The 26,231-nt window shown below is 28.0% G+C and overlaps 4 protein-coding genes and 1 long non-coding RNA gene across 5 annotated transcripts; 4 read left to right on the plus strand and 1 right to left on the minus strand.

Moving 5' to 3' along the window:
• The first annotated feature begins 3 nt into the window (after nt 1–3).
• LOC113795866 (nucleolar pre-ribosomal-associated protein 1) lies at nt 4–2,467 on the plus strand. Its single transcript, XM_027346095.2, has 2 exons — nt 4–551; nt 610–2,467. The coding sequence occupies exons 1-2, from the start codon at nt 125–127 to the stop codon at nt 1,980–1,982; spliced, it is 1,800 nt and encodes a 599-aa protein (XP_027201896.2). The 5' UTR covers nt 4–124; the 3' UTR covers nt 1,983–2,467.
• On the minus strand, nt 2,403–10,716 carry LOC113795865 (frizzled-5-like). The gene is made up of 4 exons (XM_075821343.1): nt 9,749–10,716; nt 7,187–7,644; nt 4,650–4,786; nt 2,403–4,571 (listed from the first exon to the last, which is right to left on the minus strand). The coding sequence occupies exons 2-4, from the start codon at nt 7,485–7,487 to the stop codon at nt 2,403–2,405; spliced, it is 2,607 nt and encodes an 868-aa protein (XP_075677458.1). The 5' UTR covers nt 7,488–7,644; nt 9,749–10,716.
• On the plus strand, nt 4,888–6,282 carry LOC142645333 (uncharacterized). The gene is made up of 2 exons (XR_012846496.1): nt 4,888–5,216; nt 5,357–6,282. It is a non-coding gene; the product is annotated as an uncharacterized LOC142645333 (long non-coding RNA).
• Nucleotides 10,717–13,286: 2,570 nt separating the features above from the next.
• On the plus strand, nt 13,287–18,163 carry LOC113791202 (uncharacterized). The gene is made up of 4 exons (XM_027340947.2): nt 13,287–13,679; nt 16,513–16,611; nt 16,691–17,029; nt 17,090–18,163. Exons 1-4 carry the CDS (start codon nt 13,372–13,374, stop codon nt 18,069–18,071), a joined length of 1,728 nt encoding a protein of 575 aa, XP_027196748.2. The 5' UTR covers nt 13,287–13,371; the 3' UTR covers nt 18,072–18,163.
• Nucleotides 18,153–25,064, plus strand: Ltn1 (E3 ubiquitin-protein ligase listerin). The gene is made up of 4 exons (XM_075821189.1): nt 18,153–18,309; nt 18,372–24,581; nt 24,662–24,829; nt 24,915–25,064. The coding sequence occupies exons 1-4, from the start codon at nt 18,280–18,282 to the stop codon at nt 24,975–24,977; spliced, it is 6,471 nt and encodes a 2,156-aa protein (XP_075677304.1). The 5' UTR covers nt 18,153–18,279; the 3' UTR covers nt 24,978–25,064.
• The last annotated feature ends 1,167 nt before the right edge of the window (nt 25,065–26,231 follow it).

Here is a 26,231-nt window from a genome sequence, read left to right on the forward strand (position 1 = left end):
AGGTTAAAATAGTTGGATAAAAAACTCACGTGTGTCTTTCATCGTGTGTTTTGTTTTTAAATTTTTTTAAAATTCAAATTTTCTTAATATTTTTTTTGATTTGGGAATTTAATTTCACTTCAAAATGACTAAATCGGTTGGTTGGTCGAATGATGATGATATTGTACGATTGGCTGCTGAAAATCCCGCTGAATTAAATGATCGTGTTCGACAATTTCTGAAAAATCTTTTTCCCAAACATTGTGCCGAAAACATTAATGATACGCTAAATAATGAAGAAATTCTGAAAAATTTAAATGAATTTCATACATTGATCGAACGAATATCCAGTCGTGAAGAATGTTTTGAATTTTTCGACTATACACTTGATTTAATCGCTGGTCATTCAATTATTCGACAAATTTTTCTACAATCATCATTTGGTAATGTTCGATATAAATTAATACAATTATTCTATCTACTTTGTACAATTCGTATCGATCATTGTAAACAAATTGAAAATATTGTTGATTTCATTCTTAGTTCATATCATGCTACACTTTCATTAGAAGGTAAGATTTACTTTAAATTTTTTCCAGAAAAATAAAGTTTCATTTTTCACTTTCACAGATCAAACTTTAATTCAATTATTATCCCTTCTGGAATCGAATGGATTGAATATGCAACGATATCATCCATTTATATGGGGTGAATCTGGTGCACAATTTTATGCTGCCAAACATACACAAAAATTACCATTTTTACGTTCACCAAATATTGATGAAATATTTCAAAATTTCAACAATAGTCGTTATCTTACCAATTCAATAGCTTGTTTTCCGATAGATGTCGCTATCGATGATGATTTAGTTGTAATTCTTGATGGAATTGAACAATGGGATCGATATGATCCTCGTTTCATATTACCAATGTTTTATCATTTTCTTTCCGTTCAATCGATTGTTAAATATCATAAATTTATATCATATGGTTGTTTATCATATACGATTACGGCATTATCAAGTTATTGTCAACAAATACGTAATATTGCCTATCGTATTTTAGCATTATTTTATCATCATTTAAATTGTGCCAGATATCCTGAAGATCGACAATTATGGATCGGATTGATTGATTTTATTCGTAGTGGAATGTCCGATGAAAATCAACGTATTGAATGTAGCCATTCAGTCATGTTTGCACGTATTATTGAAATATTATTAAATCCAACATGTCTTTTATTTCCAACCATTCGAAATTTTCTAATTCATTCACAATCAAAACCAATGAATTATCGTTCAATACCTATTGGTCTTTATTCAGCTTGTATATCGAATATGAATGGAACAAATCCAATATCATATATGTTACATCAAAAATTTATTTTAAATTGGATGATTGATTCATTAAGAACTGATCAGGATGTTCAAATGTGGCATAAACGTAAAGCCATTACAGATATGTTAACCTATTATAATTCATCATCATTATGTCCTATGGAAAATAAACCATTAATAATGAAATTATTACAAACGTTGGCCAAATTAAATGAAGGTGTACGGATTCTTTGTCAAGAATGTTCAATTTTTACATGGATTAATCATCAGTTGATTGTACAACCACCATATGATTCATTAATAAATAATTCGTCATCATCATCATCATTGAATAAAGATTCATTATTTCGATTATTAACAACAATTTGGAATACAGTATATTTGGAAGATCGACAACGACGACAACAAAATCAAACCAACGATGATAAACAAACGAATATTTTATATGAATCATTCTATTTTGAATTAATAATGTTGTTGGGTAAAATTATTTATAAAGTTAATGATTCGAAACGTATTGAAACTTATGTAAATATTTGTTATAAAATATTGAAACATTTACCCAATGATAATTGTCAACAACAACGACAACTAATCAAAACAATTATTTCCTGTAATCTGCCGATTCATCTGGAAACAATATTATTATCAACGACAAAACATTGACTTATTTTTTTTATAATAATATTTTTATTTAAATTAAAATGTAAAAAAAACAATGAATTTCTAAATACATTCGTTCATAGCTAAAAGTAAAAAGAAGAAAGAAAAAATGTTTGTATCTGAATGATTTTTTTTTGCTGTTTGATAATTTTTGTTTGAATGAAAATACCCTGTTCATTTGGCTTTGATTTGATTTGATTTGATTGCTTAAATCATTTCATTTTTTATAATGTAATGGTGGTGATCTGTTTTGTTTTGTGATAATTTGTCTGTATATAGATCACATTCAATGTTTGTTGTTGTTTTTTGAATTATACCTGTATATAATAAATAATCAAAAAGAATTTCTACAATTTTCATATTTACAAATGTTTGAATGATAATGATATGATTAGATTGACTTAGCTTCAAGCTTGTTTTGTTTCAAACATGAGATAATGGAATTTTACTATTGGAATTATTCCCAGTACCATTAATTGAACTGCCAATCATATGTGTAAATTGTGAACCAGTTAATGATCCACTACCACTATGATGATGTGGTTGATGTTGATGATGATGATGATGTGTATGATGATTTGCCATTAAAGGAGGTGGTGGAGGTGGTAATGAAGGTGGTGGTGGAATTGATTGTGATCTTGGTTGTAATATTAATGATGCTTGTCTTGATTGTTGTTGTAATTCATTCAATTGATGATGATGATGTAAATGTTGTTGATGGTGATGATGTAATTGATTAAGATGATGTGAATGTGGATGATGAAGGGGTGTTGTTGATGTTGTTGTCGTTACAGTTGTTGGTCCTAGATTAACTGTCTGTGTTTTCATTGGTAATGATGATCCATTAATAATATCTCTACCATAATAATTAATACCCATATTTGGTAATAATTGACTAGCACCGGATGAACGTGATGATGAATTTGGTGAACCAAATTTCGGTACTGAACAGCATGAAATTTTTGTATAAATTCTCATCCATGATTCTAATGTTTTACCAGACCATATCCAAAAACTTGATGTAATACCGATGATTAAACTCATTATATATTTTAATATTATTATGCTGAATTGTGGTGAATATTGATCATTATTTGAATTATTATCATTACATAAACAGGTTAATGATTTTTCCCATAATGGTCGATAAATATATTCATATATATGACAGGCAACAACAACTACCTCCGGTACAATATATAAAAATGATGATAAACCAATACGAATCATAAGTTTTTCTAATTTATCTGTTTTAACACGTATTGTATGTTGTGTTTGACGAATTGCTCGACGAATACGAAATAATGCAACAAAACCGGTAAATAAAAATAATATACCGATTGCGATGCAAACACATAATGGTGTAATGACAAATATTAGTAGATTTGCACGACTTTGATTACCAACTGTACAAACACCCATAAATGGATCACCATCAATAGCGCCCAAACATAAAATTGTTACCGATTGTGCTGTTGGTAATAACCATGCCAATAGATGAAAATATTGAGCATAACTAGTGATTGCTTCACTACTCCATTTAAGACCGGCAGCCAAAAACCAAGTTAATGTTAATATTAACCACCAATATGCTGATGCCATACCGAAGAAATAAAGTAGAATAAAACTTAATATACATGATGCTGGTGTTGGACCAGTTCGTTGATAACGAATAAATGGGCCATCACAAGCAATAGCATTATGTCCTAAACGAATACGCAGAAGATAACCACCGGCAATAAAAATATAACATGCAGCTAAAAAAATAATGGCACGTTCTGGATAACGAAAACGTTCTGTATCGGTTAACGATGTAAACACTGTTAACATACAGGTAATAGCACAAATAGCTGCTGTAATACCGATCCAAAAAAATGCTGTTTCTTGTTCATTTTCATTAAAATGATATAAACCTTTACAGGATAATGCACAAATTGATGCTAATCCATATGCTGTTTCAATTCTTGAATAATTAAAATGATGTATCGATTGTTGTTGTTGATGTTGTTGATGATGATGATATTGATGTTGTTGATATGATTGATAATGATGATCATTATAATCAATTATTTGATTTGTAATACCTGCTGTGGTAGTCGATGTTAAACGAATAAAATATGGTTGACGACAATCACAACGACATGTATTTGATTCAATAATTGTTGCTGGTGGTGGTTTTTTCATTTCATTATGATCATTATATTGATTGAATATATTATCCATTGAGGATGATGATAATATAGGTGGATAATTTGTTGTCGTTGTTGTTGTTGTTGAGAATATTTGTTGTTGTTGTTGATTTTTATTACCATTATTATTATTATTTCTTGATTTTGCTTTATTATGATTATGATGAATTTTATTATGATTTAATTTTTCATCCAAATGATTATTATTATTTGTTGTTGCAAGTAAATTACCATTGCCATTATTCATTTGATGATCAAAATGATTATCGGTTTCAATACCAGCACCTTTTTTCGGATCCATACAAATTTGTTGTCCATCACCATAAACAGGTAATTCGGAACAATTCATTTTATCTGGCCAAGGAAAACCATATTGTATCATAATTGGTTTACATCCTTCACGCTATTTGAATTCAAATGAGAAACAAAAACTTTAAAAAAAACAGCCAAAAAAACAAACAAAACAAAAAACAAAACTTACAGCACGTTCACAAACCGATTTACATGATGGTATATGACCAGGATATTCTTCAATACATATTGGTGCATACATTGAACATAGGAAAAATTTCAAATCATCCGAACAATTGATTTCGACCAATGGCCAAAATTGATGTACTGTTTTTGTTGCAAATGAAATGAATTTAAAATAAGAAAAAATTTAAAATAAAAATTGAAAAAGAGAAAATTCAACAAAAAAAATAAAAAAATAAACTTGATCATCATTATCGAACGGTAACGAAACATTCGTTCGAATTGCTTTTTTTGTACATTTTTTTTGTAGATGGACGAAAAAATCGATTGATTTTTTCCATCACCCATCACCAACATCAACAACGCAAACATTCGATCGAAAATGAGCATCATTATTCAAATTTTTTTCGATCGTTTTTTTTCGTTTTGTATTTTTTATTCCGAGAGAAAGAATAAAGAATAAAATCGTGCCTTGAAGCTTGAATGTTATTTTCTTTCTTGCTGCTGCTGCTGCTGTTTTATTTCGGTTGCTAATAAATAAACTTTTTCAGTTTGTAAAAAAAGAAAAAATTCTGTATGTGTTAAACAAGAATTGAAATTCTGAGTTCTGTGGCTCAATATTTATTTATTTATTTCGTTTTTTAGTGAGAATTTTTTAACAAAGTGAAATTTTTTTTTCTTTTGTAAAACGACAATGACAATTTTTCAATTTAGAAAAACGAAAACAACATTGGTCCAAAAAACCATTTCCTGGACGAAAGAATATTCCAAACATCTAAACATCTGGTGTGTATAATGCAAAAAAAATAGCCAAACAGACTTAAACACACAGAAAAAGAATATTCCTCCAATTCAGAATATTCTTCCTTGAAAAAATACCGAGTTTGATGATTTATAATCGTCAAACTTTGGTTGGCCTGGCTTTTTTGCTTTTCTCTCTCGAAATTCCACATTCAAATTGGTCATTTTGCAATACAAAATGTGGAAAAAGAGTTTTTGTCTGGTTTCCATTTCTTCATGGTGGACAGCAGCAGTTCCAAGCAGTTTTTCTTTCGACCAGACTCCCAAACCAAAGATGGATCGATAACTAGTCTGGCTATTAACTCGTTCGCTACCAGCGCTTGAGAAACAAATCTTTAACCACAGCCCATGGAATTTTTTTATAATAGAACTTTGAATGGCAATGATTTTAAAACCAACGCATATTTGTAAAAGTAATTATATAAGAAATTTGAAAAAATCTAATTGATAAATAAATGTAAAATCTTAAACGACGAGTATTTGCATTTATGTAAAAACAAAAACGACGCAAATTTGATCAAATGTGAATACAAAAATCAAGCATATTCGATCTAATGTAAAAACAAAAACGACGCATATTTGATCAAATGTGAATACAAAAATCAAGCATATTCGATCAAATGTAAAAACAAAAACGACGCAAATTTGATCAAATGTTAATACTAAAACCAAGCATATTCGATCTAATGTAAAAACTAAAACGACGCAAATTCGATCAAATGTTAATACTAAAACCAAGCATATTTGCTTAAATGTAAATACAAAAACGACGCATATTTGCGTCGTCGGGCTCAAAATAAAGAACTAAAACGACGCACATATGCGTCGCTGGTAGCGAACCTGTTAATCAATGTGGCGACCCAGCCAAAACTACTGTTGTATTTTAGTTTAAGTTTTTTTTTGTTTTCAAATGAAATTTTCGTTTTGAATATTTCTTTAGGAAACAGAAAACAAAAACTTGAAAATCGAGTCGATAATGAGATTCTTTTCTTTTTTTTGGTTGAATGAATTTTAAACCAGAATTGTTTCAGAAACCCAAAAACGAAAAAAACAAAACGAAAAAACCCAATTAAGAATGTCATTGCACTTTCGCTGGTTTGATTGATTCATTTCAATTGAAAAATAAAGATATCATTCTGTCACTCACTCTCCCTTCGTTTGTTTGTTTTGACAGATGGATCGATTCTCATCATAATAATCATCATCATTTTTTTTGATTGAAAAATTTTTCTGATTAAAAACACGCAATCGAGAAATTATGATGATTGAAAGTTTGCAGTTGACAATTTGATAAGTGTGTGTGGGGGAAAAAAATTACCGTTTAAATTCACAAAAATTACCGCATAAATTTACCCGCGCTTAGGAGAAAAAAAATCGGTAATAGTCGTCGAATAGAATCGTCGAAAAATTATCAAAAAACGTAAAAATCCTACCTATATGGCCACTGAACAATGAAAAACTAACTGACTGACTGACTGAACATGTCATTTCATTGCGAAACAAAACAAAGACTCATCCATCATTTGCAGAACAGCCAGAAAACAAGAAAAAACTCAAACAATGATGATTGATGATTCATTCATTTCATTTCAATTCGGGTAACTAACATTTCATCCACTACCAAAATCAATCGGGTAATTCAACATTTTGGACTGGACCAGATTTTCGATAAAATGAAATTTTCTGGTCCATGTTAATTTGGGAAAATTTCCCGAAAAAATTTTACAGAAAAAAAAATCTTACCTTCTAAACCAGCTTCTTCTTGTGTTTCCATTTCCAATAGATTTGGCATCGATGTATAATTATAACCAATATCCATACACATTGGTATTGTTATTTTTTCACAACGTTGTTCACTGCCAACACCATTTGCACCATTATTATTATTATCGATATTTGAATTTGGTGCTGATGCTATGGATGTGGAAATAGCTGACGTTGATGATGATGATGATGATATCATGGCAATATTCATTGATGATGATATCGATGTTATTGATTCAAATAGAATCAATATAGTTAATATTAGGATCATTTTTGACATGGTTGATTGATTGATATGTGATGTCAGGTTGATTGATTGATTGAATATGTTTTCTCAGTGGTTTGATATGAATTTTGAAAAGTTGGACGAGAGAAAAAACATTTCATAATACTGAAGAATTTGACATTTTCGTTTCGTTTTTTACACGTTTTCCAAACTAAAATAAAATAACAAAAAGAAGAAAATAAAAGTCAAAAGAAAACCTGATTTTGTTGGTTAGTTAGTTGGCTTGTTCATTATGTATCAATATTTTTTTTTTTGTTTTTTGTTTATTTAAAAAAGAATTTAAAGAAATTTTTTTTTCAAAGATTATCATTTTTTAACACACACACACACATGGCTTATTATTTTGGTTGTCCTTGATAATAATCCAAAAGAGCCATAGTGAAAGACGAATTTTACCTGTTCAAAGACGTAAATATGTATGTGTCACATAAGCTTATGGAAAGAGTTGTTGTTTCAAACCAAACGAAAAAAAGTGATTTTTCACTTATCACATAGATTTAACACTGCAGTGAACATTATGAAAATTTTCGTGTAACATTTTTTTTTCAAAAAACAAATATGCTTTAGGGCTAGATCGATCGATTGATTTGTTTGCAATTATTATCATCAAAATCTGTCTAATGCAACCAACACACACACACACTCCAGGTAAAAAGGTTTTAAGCTTAATTTTACTTTAAATGTTTAAACACAATGATGGATTTTTGCCTGATTAAACTCAAACAACAATGAAAATATCCATTATCGTTATATTTGGGACACAACCAGGAGAAGAAAAAAATCTCTTCATATTATGAAATTCAATAGACTAAACTTCCTATTTTAGTTATTGAAAATCTGATCCATGAATATTGTGAATAACTAATACTTTTCTATATGGAGATTATAATGTCGCCAATAATCGATAATAATCGAATGGGCGGAATCAGGGAAACTAAAATTTTGATTCTTGATTCTCGATATTCTCGACATTCTTGATGATAATAATCAAAATGTGAATAAAGAGAAAGCAAAAAACGAAATTTGAATAAGTTTTTAACTCGAAACAACAAAGTTAATTCCAGATTCATGGCTCCCATCATCATCATCATCATTGTTTTCTTGATGTTGTTGTTCTCTATTGTTGTTGTTTGTCCCGGGAATTCATTTTTTTCGTTTTTTTCATGCTAAAGAATTTCTTTTCATTTCTTTCATAATAATAATGACATCAAACGAAAACAAACAACCGACCAACCAAACAATGATAATAAATGTCATTGTTTGTCAGGCCTTTTTCATTTTTTTGCCAAACAATCAAAAAAGAAAAGAAAAGAATTTTGAATTTCGTTTTAGTTACTCCCTGATTTGAATATTATGTAAATTTTATGGAAGGACGACGAAAGAAGCAGAATTTGAACAAGGAATTTCATTCATATACACATTGTATATGAATTTTTCAAGAATTTCAAGAATTTTTTTTTTTGGTTTCAAAATCAATTCTGTATTTCGGAAGAAAAAAATACCGGTCATTTTTTTCATTATACTTTATACATCCCTTGTGTAACAAAACAAAACTATCAACACATCTTTCTCTCTCTCTCTCTCTCTCTCTCACTTTGGATATGGATGAGAAAATCAATGTTTCGTGACTCTATCTTTATCTATCTTTGATAAAATTGAAATCAATGTTTCCCTTGTGGTTATCATTATCATTATTATTATCATTCGCCAAAATGATAATCGTTTTTTTTTGGAGCGGATAGCTGTTTGAGTCGAAATAGGTAGGCAGCTATCATCAATTAGAAACATTGTCGAAAAAACAAACAAAAAAGTCAATTCGGAAAAGAAGCGAAAATTCTTTTCCGAATGAAAATTTATGATCCATTCCATTTTCCATTTTCATTCATTTTTATTGCATTTTAATTGAGCATGATGATCCAATGGACAAAAAAAAACATAAAACAAAACAAACAAACAACAACAAAATGAAAGTAAAGAATTCCTGGTTTTTATATGATTTTTCTACCTAAAATGAATCAGGTGAATATGATAGATGATAATGATGATGATGACACTATTCATAAATATAGTCATCAAGGTATTTTTTCAGGTAATTTTTTTTTTTGTAGGTTATAACCACTCCCTCAATAAATAAAATTAGTTCATTCTGTTTCGGATTGATTGCTACATTGTATCATAGATATTCAGATGATAACCCTTAATTTCCTAAATGATTATTATTATTGAATAAAGTTATTTATTTATTGAAAACATACCTTTTATTTCGGGGGGTTAAAAGCTTGGTTGTTGTTGAAAAAACAAAACAAAACAGAAAAACTTCACTTTATGGATAACATTTGAAAGTTTTCGAAAAATTTCTCTCAAAAAAGCCGGCTCATTTTTCGAGGTTTTGTTGTTTTTCGCTGCTTAAAACCTAAAAATTATCACCAGAATCATCATCGTGATCAGAAGAAAACAAACAACAACAACAAAACAAAGAAAATGAGTACAGAATTTACACAGAGAGAATCGTTGTTTATTGCTTAGATGAAATTCTTTGACTGAATTTTTTTTTGCTGATGATGATGGAGATACACACACAGCTGAGACATATGAACATTTTCGACCTGAAATAAGATTCGATTTGCGTCAGCGTAGTACCCGAAACCCGAAACAAAAAATTTTGGAACGGTGGGATATATACCGACCAACCAACTGCTACTACCATTTTGGGTCTAAATAGTGGTGGTGGTGGCAGTTGACTGTATGAAAGCCAAAGCAAAAGTCGTTGATCGTGAATCGCACCACTTTGGTTTTTTTTTGGAAAGTTTCTTTGGGTTTTTTTTTTTTTTTTTTTTTTGATAGATGAAGAATCGGGTTTAGCCCGTTGTTCGGGTATTATATAAGGTTTCAGTTCGTTCTCTTGAGATTTTTTTTTGTTTTCCCAAAACATAACGAAAATTTTTGCCAAGAGTTCAGCGACTTCTTACCCGCGATATTGGTGTTGCTCGTTTATATAACACAAGGGAAAAAAGCGCATGATCAAAACGAATATTTTGGAAAAAAAACCTTTTCAATATCCGTTCCATTTGGTTCGAAATAGTCCGATTGCTAAAACAAAGTTGACTATTTCAACCCTATGATGTTCCAGATTGATTGTGTCAATTTTTTTTTGATTTCATCAAGGTTATAACATCCAGATTAATTTGCATTTGGAATAAAACATGAAAATTTTCATATTTTAATTCAAGTTTTTGCAACCTGAAAAAGAAAAAAAATGGAATCAACCAAAACCAAACTTTGAATGAATGTAGGCCGTGTGTGTTTGTATGTTATACATCGTGTCATATGTCATGCTGCTGCTGCCTGGGTTGGTTTGGTTGTCTTCAATGATGATGAATGACTTTTTTTTCTTTCTCTCCGGTTTTTTTCATTTCATTTCGTGGCTATTTTCACATTTTGCCCGAAATTCTTTCATTTTCATTTCAGGAAAACTATAATGTAATGGATGGAATGGAATGGAAACCAAACAAGCTCCCTGATCATGTCATCAGTGTTATTTATACACAAGACAGGCAAATTTCCTGGTCCCCCTTTTCAATTCTCAATCCACCTTGCAATTTTATTTATTTATTTGGTTTAGTCCAAAAAAGTAAACATTCGAAACTATTTCTATTTGAAAAGTAATGGAAAGTAAGGTTGTTTTTCTCATTACCACAACATCAAGTTGTCACAAAAAAAAATGTTTTTTTTTTTAATTTTAATTTCAAAAAAAAAACATTTACATAAACCAACCCCAACACTGTACTCAGTGTTAAATGAAGATGCGAAAAATGTGGTTTTTTGTTGTTATTTCTGGTTAAATAATTAATTTATAAACACAAAAATGTAAAATGATGTTTATAATGTGATGATGAAAAATTTATTAACAAAACATGTGAAACGATGAATAATTTGAATTTTTAATTTTAAAAAATTTAAAAATTTAAAACGAAAAAAAACTTCCCGTAAATATAGAGATAGAGCTTCCCACTTTTTGCAATTCTTTTTAGCAATTTTCTCGCAAATCTTGATAACTTTTCTTGCCAACAAAGGAATATTTATTATTCTGAAAAGATCAAGTATCAAGATAAGACAATGAAATGAAATGAATTTTCTTTCTTTTTCTGGAAACGACGACAATAACCATTTCCATTTTCGACGAAGAAGATGTTGATGAAACAGAAAAAAACAGAAAAAAAAGTGATAATAAATTTTCATTAACACCATTAGTGCCACCATTACACACACCGATAAATTGTATTGCACTATATCTACCTAACCGTGAATGAGATAGCCATTTTGTGATGTAATAAAATGAAAACACGCCAAACACACATACAGTGTGTCTATTTTATCAACATTTTTTTTTGGTTCCTGGAACATCATCCACATCATATTGACTTTTGCCCGATATCCACCACTGATGTGATGAATCTAAATTGAATTAAATGGATCAACAAACAAACAAACAAATACGGGGTGAAAGACATGACCAAAAAAAAAAAAGATCATCATCAAATAAGATAAGATAACCTAATGGTGTTTGGTGTGTGGGTGGAAATAGCAAAAAAAAGAAAACTTTTGACGCCCGTTGCTATAGTTGGTCGTCGACATTAATTATTTATTTATTGAATTTTCATTTGGCGAATAGGGAAAGTGTTTTTTCTTCGTTATTTAATGATGTTGTTTTCGAGTTTGGTTTCGCATTCTGTTTCGTGTTTCTGCATTCACATTATGCACAATTTTTTCCGGGAAATTTTTCTGGAAAAAAAAATTTCGAGAATAATTCTCGGTCCGAAAAAATGCCGGAGTTAAAGTTCAAATCAATCAAAAAAAATCGAATGAAAAATGGAAAAAAATAACATTTTCCATTTTTAAATGTAATAAATTCATATTAAAGTTGTTGTTGTTGTTGTTGTTGACAGATCTTTTCCGAAATCAGATAAATCTGGAGAGAAGAGAAGCAAATAAATCTTTTTTTGTTCACTGTCTTTTCGATTGGATTTTTCCAATTTTGGGATTCACCAGCAATAACGACAACAACGACCAGCCAAAAAAAAAGAAGCTAAACAACAAACAGTTTTTTTCTGCTGGATCGAATCTCGAATCGAATAAATTGAATGAGAAAACAAAACAAAACAGAACGAAAAGCAATATAATAAATGAACAAAGTATGCAGAGCAGCAGGGAGAATTTCAAAATGAAAATTACAGGTTTCACACTTTTTTTTGGAATTGTCCGCATTGTGAATATATATAGATAGCTGGGTTTAGAGATGCACAAGATACAAAAAGTGAAAAAGAAGAGAAAATGAATGTAAAGTAAACAAACAAACACAAATCACATCACCTAAAATGTAATGTAATTTCTTTTTTCGTTGTTCGTTCGTTGTTGGTTATAATAAAAATCAAATCAAAATCCCTAATGAATCGAATAATTTCTTTTTTTTTCGTTGTTCGCTGTTTCTTTTTTTGCTCGTCTTTTTTTTGCGGGTGATTTGCCATATGTTTTTTGGTGGCTGGAAAAGCCTAAACAAGCAAAAAGAAAAACCGAATAAAAAACATTCAGGATAATCGATTTGATTACTACCTGAGTTTCAAATTTACAAATTAATTTGATTTCAAATTTTCTCGAAAACAAAATAAAAAACCGAAAATATTCGAACGGAAGGAAAATTGCGAATGTTTATGGTTAAAATCGAATATTTGTAAAACAATCGATTGTCCAGGTTAGAAATAATCGATTGTTTCGATTCGATTCGAATGTTTTTTTTGTAAACCGGTTTTTTTTCTTGTTGACCAGCGATGACCACAGCGAGCAACTTGACCAAAATATTTTCAACCCAAAAATATTACCCATGTGTTTTTTTGATGAAAAAACCAAAACAAAACAACGGCGAAAAAAAATGGTTAAACAACAACAACAACAATTATTATGTTTAGATCGTTTGATACAAGATCTACAACAATTAAATAATGATCATCAAACAGCTGATGTTATTTTTATTGTTGATAATAATCATCATCATCATCAACATTCGAATGAATCGAATAATAATAATGAACTGACAAAACTCAACGATAATAATGATGGTAAAAATGATGATGATAATGATAATCAAAATACTGAAACATTATATGCACATCGTTTAATTTTACGTGCAAGGTATGTTTTTTTTTGCGAAAACCAAATGATAAATGTTTTTTTGTTTTGTTTTGTTGTTGTTTGTTGTTGTTACACATTGTGCAATTTCATGTCGAGTTTAATTTTGGTCAAATTGTAATTCTTTTTGTTTTTCTTTTGTTTTTGTTTGTATATTGAAATTGGCTCCGAAAAATACATTTTTCAATCATAAATCATTTTTTCGATTCTCAAATGAATCATAATAATGGTACCCGATTTTTATCTATTTCTATTCTCTTACTTCAATCATATTACCATTAATCATTTACATTTGAAACATATATTCATGTTTATCTTTCAGGTATTCAAATGTATGCCAGATTTTCTGTTTTGTTTTTGTTTTTAATATCTAGGCAAATTTACCCCAAAAAAAAACAATTCCGAATTTGAAGAAAAATTATATTCTCTGTTTATATTTCACGCAATCCAAATGATTGATCGATTGATTGACTGGCTATAACAATACTAATTTGCCAATATTCATCGATGAATGCTAATTATTGATTGGGAAAAAAATGAAGAAAAAGTGTTGAAATTGGAGAATGATGATGATTCATAATCATTTTTATTATTATTCATTGAATTTCATTATGATTCTTGAATTTTCATTGTCCGCATCATCAAAACGTAATTTGATCTTTGCTTTTTTTTGGACAATGCTTTTTGAATGAGTTTGGTGCATCTTTTTTTTCGTTCAATTGAAAATCACTGATTTTGTTTCATTGATTTATTACCCTAAGTGAAAATGTTGAATGTAAATTACTTTTGCTTTCTCTGATATTTATGACCATAATTAATTATATTCCATTGATAATGATGATGGTGATCAGATCAGATCATATCAAATCTGAATCTGAACAATGTACAGATAATAATGTGGTTCGAAAAGTTTCAAATTAATCATTTTTCTATATTTGAATTGATGCAAAATGCAAACAAAAAGATGAACGAATTTTGTTGAGTTAGAGAGATGGGCGACTATATCGATAAGATCGATAGCGCCTGAGTGTATATAACGGAAAATCCTGAATTCGAAATGTAAATATTTTCAATGCTTCTTTTTTTTGTTTGGATAAAAACAAAACAAAACAAAAAAGTTTATGGACAAAGAGCATATTTACACATATCATCTCCAAGAATGAAACAAAATGGAACGTGACTTATTTTCGGATAGCAAATAAGCAAATAAAAGCATTTGATCTCACATCTTTGTAGCATCCGGTTATCTTTTCTATTTTCTGGTCCGGATAGTTTGATTTCAAAAGAAGAAAAACAAAATATGAAATGAAATGAAATTTGATCTAGAAGAAGCCATTATAATTCGATTCGATTCGATATTAGATTAGATGGATTTTTTGTTTTGTTTTGTTCATTGTCAATTTTTTTGGGCTCATTCTATATCACATTAAGTTGATTGGGTTATTATTATTCAAGAATTCATAAAATTATGAATTTCATGTTGATGATGATGATGATCATTAATTTTCTGTTTTGTTTCTTCACTTATTTCGAAAACCGAGAATAATTTTGAAATTTGATCTTTTGGCAATTTTCATTTGATGGAATTTATTCAAAAAAATGGATAATGTTTTTGTTTGTTGTTTTCGATGAAAATTGACATAAAATTCGAAAAGAATTTTTTTCATCACAGAATCGATTGTTTCGTTCATCGAATCAAATGTTTTTTTTTTCATTAAATAAAACGAATTTCGTTTTTCCACTTTGTTATTATTATTTAGGAGATTATCTTCTTTTAGTGAAAAATTTCACACCGAAAATAATAAAAATAAAATCTGTTTGTAATTAGTTTTCTTTTTTCTTTTTTTTCTTTTTCTAGTGAAAAAGCTCTACTTTTTTTTGTCTTAAATAAACTTTTACTTTATTCTGATGTTATTATTTAATGGTAACTTTTTATCAGAGAAAAAGCTGAATGAATAAATTTTTTTCGAATCCTTTTCATTGAAAAAAATTTATTATTTTTTCATCCATACTGAAGAAAAGTTTCATTTTGGAATTAAATCAAGCAACAAAAACGGATTTATCTTTCTGCATTGCCAAAAGGAATTAATTAGTTTTATATTCAAATTAGATGTGTTTTTCACTCTTGGTGAGTAAGATTTTCAAACTTTTTTGTTTCCCTTGTCTTGAGCTTAAATCTGGTGAGAAAGTCTTTTGAACAAAAAAAAAAGTTTTTTTTCTACATCTTTAACAATTCTCAATGAATGATTATTACATAATATTCAATATGGATTGATAAGTTCTATGTATGTTTGGTGTTTTATTGTATTTATTTTTGTAATAAACGAAAAAATATCCAGGCCAATTCTTTTCCTTTATAAATACAGGGAATCATCATTAGCATAATAGAGTTCTATGGATTTGATCAATCGATACGATCGATAACAATCGCGGAAACAAAAAGATGGATGTGATGTGTTCGATACCCTTAGGCTTCAGGTTAAAACCCAATGTTTGTTTTGTTTTGTTTGGTGCAAAGTTGAATTTACTTGATTTACTGCGAAACAAAAAACAAACAGAAAATAAATCAGGAAGTAGTAAAACAAAACAAAAATATCGATTGATTTTTTTTTTTTGAAATTTTGATTCTGGTGTTGTTTTTTTTTTGGTTGACAAAAATGTTTTGAATCAGCAAAAAAAACGTAATAATTAATGGCTTTTTGTTTTGGTTTTTCTGTTTTTTTTTTCAAAAATGACAATGACTAATTGTCCCTGGTTTTTGTGTGTCTCCCCATCTATCGTTAATTATCGCAAAAAAAAAGTTTTATAATCATCATTTTTTTTCTTTTTGTTTTAGATGCCAAAATTTTAAAAATGTATCATCTGCATCGGCGGATATTTGCTGTCGAAAATTATGTGGAAGTTCAATAACAAAAGAAGATAATGGTCAAACTTGGTAAGCGAAATGAATTTTTTTGTTTAAATTTTATTATTAATTTGGGTTTTTTCTCTTTCTTTCTTTATTGATTATCAAGGATAATACGATGGCCAAAAATCAAATCCTATGCATTACGTTTGGTTTTGAATTATATTTATACATCAAAAATTGAATTCAATTCTACTAATGATGATAATGATCGTTGTGATGATAAAATATTTGATATTTTAATCATTGCATATGATTTTGGCCTGGATGAATTGATTGAAATTTGTGAACAACGTATTTTGGAAATCGTTGATGTTAATAATGTTTGTCGATATTTGGATAGATTTGTTGAAATTTATCAAAAAATTCAGACAAAAAATGGCCCAAATTGTATCATTGATCAATGTATGGAATTTATTAATGAAAATGCTTATGAATGTGTCAAAACGTATGTGTTTTTTTTAATATTCTGTGATGAAATAATAATACTTTTTTTTGATGTTTGTAGAGAATCATTTCGAAATATTTCCAAAGAAACAATGATTCATCTATTACGATCAGATCATTTTTCCTTAGATGAAGCTGATGTATTTCGTTCGTTAATTGAATGGGCAAAATATCAAACCAATATTCATAAATCGGTTGAACATTGGAATGATGATGATCGTAAACGTATACAGAATCAATTATCTGGTGTTATAAATCATTTAAGAATATTATTGATCGATAGCCAAGTGTTTGCCGAAGAAATTGAACCAACTGGTGTTATACCGATTGAACTTTCATTGGAAAGATATAGATTTGCTGCACTTGCTATCAATAATAATAATAATAATAATGTAGGCCATAAATCTCAACAACAAATTCATGATGCTATCAATAATAAACGTTTACAACCACGATCAACAACAAATATTTATCGATCATTTCCCGAATCAAAACTATTATCCAATATTAATGTTAAATATGAGCAAACATTAAACGATTGGTATGGTCATGATAGCAAACAACGTTGGCGATTAATATTTCGTGCTAGTGAACATAAATTTTCTGCCGAAGCATTTCATAATTATTGTGATGGAATTGCACCAACTTTTGTTCTTGTATTGAGTACAAAAGGTTATCTTAGTGGTGGTTTTTCCGATATACCATGGACCAGTGGTAATCGTGGACGTGGTTGTTATGCATCATCAGGAAAATCTTTTCTTTTTCGATTGAAAATACCATCCGATGAACAATCTTCAATCAAATATGATGTGAAAAAGAAAATTTTTGCCATTGGACATATGGCCAGTAAAGGACCTGTTTTTGGTGCCGGTGCCGATTTGCTTATTGCCGATAGTTGTCATTTAAATGAAGATAGTTATTCCAATCTTCCACATTCATATGATGGTCCATATGCTTCAGTTGATACTTTATTTGGATCATATTATTTTACCGTAATTGATTATGAAGTTTTTACATTATTTAACAATTCGAATTCAAATTAACTTTTTTTTTTATACAAATTATCGATTAAATCGATTATGATGTACATTACTTTTAGCAACAAATAAAAAAATCATGCATTATTTTATTTTTATTTTGGACACATAATCAATTTTTTTTTCAATTTTAATTTTATTTACCACTTGTGTAAATCCAATCAATCGAATTGTGATAATCCATATTTTTTTCATTAAAATCAAAAATCCCAAAATGAGTAATCGTACCAAAGGAAATGTTAAAGTATGTTATTGGAAATCTTTGTTCCATGTTGTTTTTTGATTTCTTTTTTTTTATAATAATAGCCGTCAAATAGTGAACGTGCATCTCGTTTATTGACAACGAATAAATTTCTTTCATTTTCGGAAGCTTCAAAAAATTTATCCTCGGTTTATAAAGCAACCGATGGTGCTGGTGGTGGTGGTGGTGGTAATTCGAGACAAAATGATTCGATTACAGCATCAGCATTTGATTGCGAAATCAGTTCAGATTTTCAACAAATATTCAAACATATGGCCAAAAAAGATGTTAATACAAAAATAAAAGCATTGGAAGAATTTGTTGAATTATGTCGTCAAAAAAATCAAAACGAATTGTTAAGTATAGCACGTTTTTGGTTTCGTTTATATCGAAAATTAGCCAATTCATTAGAATGGAACATACGTAATGCCAGTCATGAAACACAATATCGATTCATTTCATCAATCGATAAGAATTTAATTCAAGAATATTTTGAACCTTTACCATCTGTAAATGAATCATCAATTGTCGATAATCGAACTGGTGAAATTTCTTTTCAAACATTAATCACTATGCCTGCTGTAATGTGGAATTCATGTTTCGATGCATACAGTCAACCATTTCAATCAGCTAGAAATGTATTTCGACATCTTTTTCCACGTGATAAAACAATCAATTTTCTTCTCGATAATTGTGATTCAATTCTTAATTATTGTTTATATTTTTTATTCAACAAAATTCCTATCGAACTTTTTTATAATACATCATTGCCAGCTGATTCGATTCGAATGTTTGAAGATCATCAAATTGGAACATGTTTATTGAGTCTTTCAACAATGATCAATGAATTGTTATGTTTCTATAGGAAAAATAATAATAAAAACATTGATAATGTTTATGAATGTTTGGAAAAGATTTTCATTCGTCTTAACGATGAATTTATTCGATGTAAAGGTCTAATGGTTAATGATGATACCGATAATAATGATGATCATAGTCAAACATCAACAACAAAAAAAACATTGGAAAATCAATTTGAAGAATTAGAAATGAGTAGAAAAGAAAAGAAAAAATTGAATAAGAAAAAAAATCTAACAAATAAACAAGAGAAAATTGAACGAAAAATTTGTTCCATATGGAATTCGACAACATCGAATAATGATTATATAAGAATTGCATCGTTTCAAGCATTGAATGCATTTACTCGATTGACTAGTTTTTTCTTTGGCAATGATAATAATTTTAATGAAGAAAATTTTAAAAATATTTCCAAACAACGATTATGGTTTAAATTATATAAAGGAAATTATTTTACAACAATTATGAATGGTATGATTGATTCAACTATTGAAATTCGTGGTATTTCATGGTTATTGGCTTCACATTTATTATCTAATCATAATGATAATAATATTTTCAATCAATTATGGTCGATTGTTAATCGTAATGATTGGTTGGAAAAAACATTAAAACCATTTATTGCAAATGGAATGAAATCACCTGGTTCTATTATTGATTTTGGTATCGATCGTATTGGTTTGAAAAGTTATTCGACATTATATCCAGAATTATCCTATCAAATGGATGCATATTTCAGTGGTTTAGGTTTAATTTGTCCACAATATTATGAACGTTGTTTTATGACAAATTTTAATGATAAAATTAATTTGATTATGATTTTTATTCGTTCATTTAATCAAAATCAAACAACAATTGAAAATTGTCATTCAATATTTGATTTATTTCTTACCAATCTATTGGATTCATTCAAAAATATTGGCCTTTTAACCGATTTATTATTTTTGATTGAATTATTTTTCAATATAATATATTTAGCTTTGCAAGAACTATCGTCGTTTCGTCCATCCGATGAACGACAGATGATGATTACATCTTGTATTGACCATTTACATTGTTTATTAAAACAAACGATAAACCAGGAAAAACGTGATTTATATCTTCGTAGCCAGATTTATTCAAATCATTTATTATTGATTAATCGTTTGATGAAACAACAACAACAAAAATTTGATGAACAATATCGATCCATATTGCAAACACGATTGTCAAACATTTATGAAGATTTATTAACAACAAATTTTCATCATGATCATAATATAGCTATATTACGTTTTATGACCGAATCATTTTATTATTATAATGATGGATATTTTTCCTATGATTATTATTGTAATGAATCGGAATTGAATTTTGAACGAAATATTTGTAAACTGTTGAAACAACAACAACGTAATGATCAAAAACAAGTAAAATTTGAACAAAATGTTAATGATAATGATCAGATTGAATCATTAATGATGAATAGAAAAAAATTATTTGAAAATTGTCTGTTATTGATGACCAATACTACTACTAATCATAATCATCATCATCAATTATCAAATGAAACAATTATTTCATTACCAGATATGATACCTACACTATTTCCACATTACAATCGAATTCTAAATGAACTTATCAATCAACTGAACTTGATGTTTGAAACAAATATACAATCTGAATCAACTACAATGAAAAAATTTGAAGATAAAATCCATCAAACATATTTTATGTTAAGCCATTTGCAATATATAATCCGTTCGTTAACAAATTTACAGCCTGTTAATGAACATTGTTCACGTTGGTTTTTGAAAATTTATTCAATTTGTCAAGGTTTTATCGATGATGATGATGATACCAAATGGATAAAATATCGTTATATGATAATTGTTGGTTCAAAAATTCTTGATATTTATCTGGTTGATATGGCTAAATCAGAACAATCTGCTGAACATTTGAAAATGTTTCTATCAAATCTTGATCCATTTACATTTTGTATTATGATCAATCATTTAAATCAGATAAAAAATGTTCAAATGTCCGAATTATTAAGAAAAACTTTACAAAATTATAGCAAAATTTTGGATAATCATTTTACTAAATATCAATTCAAATTATCATTAATTCAACAACAAATAATGACCGTATTTACAACATTGACCAATAAAAATCAAATAGATTTTGAAACAATAATATTGAATGAACTATTGAATCATATTGTAATCAATGTTGAACAATATGATGATGATGATGATGAAACATTCAAATTAATTGCAATTTTAATTGAAAAAATTTGTAATCATTACAATGAAATTGATAATATTGTTCAACATTGTTTTTATTTACAATTTCCAAAATTATTATTGAATTTATATCGAAAATTATTGAAAAATTCATCAAAATTATTTTTAATTGAAAATTTTTCCGAAAATTTTCATAAACATTCGGTTATGTTATTGGAAAAAATTGTTCAATCGATTTCTACAAATCCCGTTGTTGATGATGATAATGAACGAATTTTTGATTACATTGAAAATGTTGAAGAATTTTTCATCAGTACACAATCATTAATGTATGAAAATTATGATTATTTCGATAGGATTTTGTATCAACAAACTGCCTTACAATTGGAATTTATTCTGGAAAATTTTATTGATTTTAAAATTATTGATTGTAATGGATTAATAATAAATCGTATTGGACGATTCGTGAAAATTATATTGAATTCATTATTGAATAATGATGATAATCATCATGATTATCAAGAATCAGATAAAATTATAATGAAATTCCTTGAAAATTTAAATGAAAAATTTACAAAAAATATTTGTTTGAAATTTAAACAAACAAATGATTTTAGTAAATTATATAATTTATATGGAATATCTGGAAATTTTATGAAAACATTATTACAATTTATTGATCAAAATGTTAACGATAATGATGATAATCTGGATGTTTATATGAAACAAATATCCAAATGGAATATTGATCAACAATATAATGATTTGATTAGATTTGTACGAATCAATTCGATTATTGTAATTATTGTAGAGAAATTGTTTAAACATCATCATCATTATAATTATAAAAAATTATTAATAATTACAATTGGACAATTATTAAATAATTTTTATTTATTGGATAAATTTTTTATTTTATCAAAACGTTGGAATCTACTGCCACCACCATCATCATCATCATTGATTTCAATTGAAATGATTTTTATTGATGAATGTAAACCACAATTATGGATGATATTGAAAACTGATGAAACAATTTTAAATGAAATTTTTCAATCATTTGTTGTTGTTGATAAACAACAACAAAAACAATCAAAATTAACATTGCCATTCATAGCTTATTGTATTGAAGAATATCCATCATCATTATCATCGAATCGTTTATCATTGATGAATGTTTGTTCAACAATAATAAATTCTATCGATTGGAACATTCAATTGATTCAATTGATTGAAGAAAGCAATGATAATGATAATTTTATTGATCAAACATTACATCGAATCATTGAACCAATTGTTATTGTTGAAATGATGATGACAACCAATGATGATGATGATAATCATCATAGTGATGATCAAACTAATATCGTGCAACGTTTATCAAATTTTGCTGATCTTTCAGATGAAACTATATATGAATTATTATTTACCTTGAATATTGCTCTACATAAATTATCCAAAATGAATGATTCTATTAAATCATACGTCCAACATGTAATGAAATTATTAAGTCAAAGTAATTTTAGCCATTATCAACAGCAACGAACATTTCCAACCATTAATAATTGGATGCAATATAAAATTACTTTTCTTACAGCTAATCTATTACAATTATTTATCGAACAATTTATTAATGATTCATCATTTGGTATCGATGAATTTAACATGTGTATTTCCCTATATAAACATTGGTGTCAATTAATATTTGCCATACCGGATGATCAAATTCAATTGGATACAGCCATTTTATGTAGTAAAATATTTCAATCATTATCGATATTTATATGTTCATGTCAAAAATGGATTAAAGATCATCATGATGAGGAAGAAGAAATCCATTTGAATATAATTGAATCAATACGTAATTTCCTTGCTTATCATTGTTTAAATATGTTATTACCATTATTTATAATCATAAGTGATTTGTTCGATCAGAATAAACCAATGTTTATTGAATTGATACATAATTTATCCAAAGTTTTACTTTGTATCGATCAAGAATGTTTACAAGATATGGCTATGTTGGAATTAAATCAATCATTATTAATGTTTAATGAAAATAGTTTGGTTGAAAAACGTATGAAATGTTTAATTGATCAATTATCAACAACAACAACAAAATCAAAACAAATGAATTGTCTACGTACTGATAATGGTTATTATGATTTTATTATTGAACATATTACACCATTATTAATGAAAAATGATTTGAAAACAATATTTACTGCATATCATTTAGTTAGTTTAGCTTGTCATTCAGCAAATTGGTCATCAACAAAAATTACTGAAAATCGATTCAATGAATCAATGGATACAGAAATTACTGATATAACATTATCACAATTAACATCTATAAAGAATGATGATGGCCATAATCAAGATAATGATGATGATAACGTTGATAATATGTATTATCCACCGAAAATTATAATGGCATTATTAGAATCATTATTTTCAACAATAACTATTGATGATCTTCAATCACAAGCAACATTTGCCTATTTACTTGTTTGGACAATTTATTTAAGATTATTACAACAATTTCCATTAAAAGATTATGGTGAAAATGAAATTCGTTCTGATCTTATTAATTATTTGGTCGAATCAAATCTACATAATCAATTTTTACAGAATTTATTTCTATTAATGCATGATTCTTGTGATTGGAATGATTTAGATCGTAATCATTTACAATCGATTATTAATATCAATACAAACAATAATCAATTAGATTGTTTAGAAGATTCAAATCGATTATTACAATTAATCAATGAAAAGAAATCTGATACGGAACGAAATTCTCGTTTAGCTGTATTTGTTTATTATCAATCACTTTGTCATATGGCTAATTTGGTTCGTTGTTGGTTTAACACTTTACGACATCATCAAAAAGAATCGGTTGATTATGTAACAAGAAGATATTTTAGTCAATTATTAATGGAAAAAGAATTGGAACAGATTAAAAATGTTGATCAGGAAAAATTGGGAAATATTCAAATTAGATTTAGTCGAAAATTACATGAAATTTCAGCAATTTATTCATTAAAAGAAATAAGTTTTGGTATAAAATTTACATTCGAATCAAATTATCCATTGACAGCATTATCAATACAATGTTTTGATAAAAGTGGTGTCAGTGAAGATGTTTGTCGTAAATGGTTACAACGTTTAACAATATTTTTCAATCGAATGGTATGTGTATTTGCTTTTTCCATTGATAAAACTTATTTCATTTCATTTAATTTTTCTTTCTTTCTTTCTTTTCTGAACAGAATTGTTCCATTCTGGATGGTATTATTATGATTAAACCTACAATGGATAAATTATTTGCCGGTATGGAAGAATGTATGATTTGTTTATATGTATTGTATGGTATGAATGCACAATTACCACGTTTTAAATGTCCACAATGTAAGAAAAAATTTCATACAACATGTATGGTAAGTTGAAATTGAATTAATTGAAATGAATTGATTGAATTTGATTTTTTTTTGTTTTTTTCTTCTCTCCATAATATATAAACAGCGAAAATGGTTTCAAACACATCATAGTGCTACTTGTCCACAATGTAAATTTGAATTTCAATAATGAATGATTAATGATGATTTAAAAAAATTTTCTTTGCTTAAAAAAACAATAAAATTTTTTGTCACTTGATGGCACCTCTCTCTGGAACGATACGACTTTTTTTATTGGTTTGTTTCAAATCCTGATCCTTTTTATTCAATGTTTTTTTTTGTTTTTCATTTTGGTTTGACTGAAACCATTACGATGATTGTTGTTGTTGTCTGTCAGTCGATGCTGCTGTTGTTTCGATCAAAATCAACAGTTATCGATCGAATGGTCATCATCGTTGTTGTTGTTGTTTGGCTGGTTTGCCCAATGGATCAAATTGATTTGATGTGCACTGATTGATTTTGGTTGATCGTTTGATTTGATTGATTGAAATGATCAACCGAGAAAAAAAAACGTGACAAAGATGTTTTCACTTCATATCAACAATTGATGATGATGATGCTCTATAAATGCTCGATCGATCTTTCAAACATCCAAAACAACAATACCTTATTTTCATTATTTATTGAGCCTGTTAGTTTATTGAATCATCATTTACTTCCGATACTTTATCAACATGAATGTTTTTCAGTTGTTCATCTTAGCAGTTTTATTATTATTATTATATTGATAATGTTCGCCCCAAACAACAACGATGCTTAAAAAAATACCGATCGACAATCATAACAACAACAACAATTCAATTAGGACAACATGAATTGACCAACGATGGTCATATATTTTTTTTTGTATTGAATTGAAATTCTAAATTTGGAAATTTTTCATTCATTGTTATCAAAACAAACATGAATGAATGAATGAATAACTGTTATCGATCAGTGTTATTAATCAATATCGATCTTTATTATTATTATTATTATTGTTGATGATGATGATGATGATGATAAATAATAATAATAATAATGGGTGTCGGTCGGTCGGTTGATAATGGTTGATGATGAAAAATAAAAAAAGTAAATATAGCGCCCAAATGTATAAATATTCTATTTTTTTCAAATTTTCTCCATTAGGAATGGCTCCATAATTTTGTTCATATGATGTGATGTAATGTGTGAACAAAATTGAGAAAAAAAAACAAGCTGATTATCATCGGTATTGTTATTTGGTTAGGGTTTTTATGACATCCACTATCATCATCATTGTTATCATTATTAACAACAACAGGAAAAAAAAAAAATCAGGACACAATTCAGATCAAATTTGTCGTCTGAATTTTCAAATCTTCAAATCTTGATGAAATACAATCTCAAATCATCATCATCATCA

This window comes from Dermatophagoides pteronyssinus, unplaced genomic scaffold (assembly GCF_027571235.1).
Source record: "Dermatophagoides pteronyssinus isolate colony J.1.1.1.1 unplaced genomic scaffold, Derpt_VIB-CSIC_2022.12 sq0009, whole genome shotgun sequence".
In the NCBI taxonomy this organism is placed as follows: domain Eukaryota; kingdom Metazoa; phylum Arthropoda; class Arachnida; order Sarcoptiformes; family Pyroglyphidae; genus Dermatophagoides; species Dermatophagoides pteronyssinus.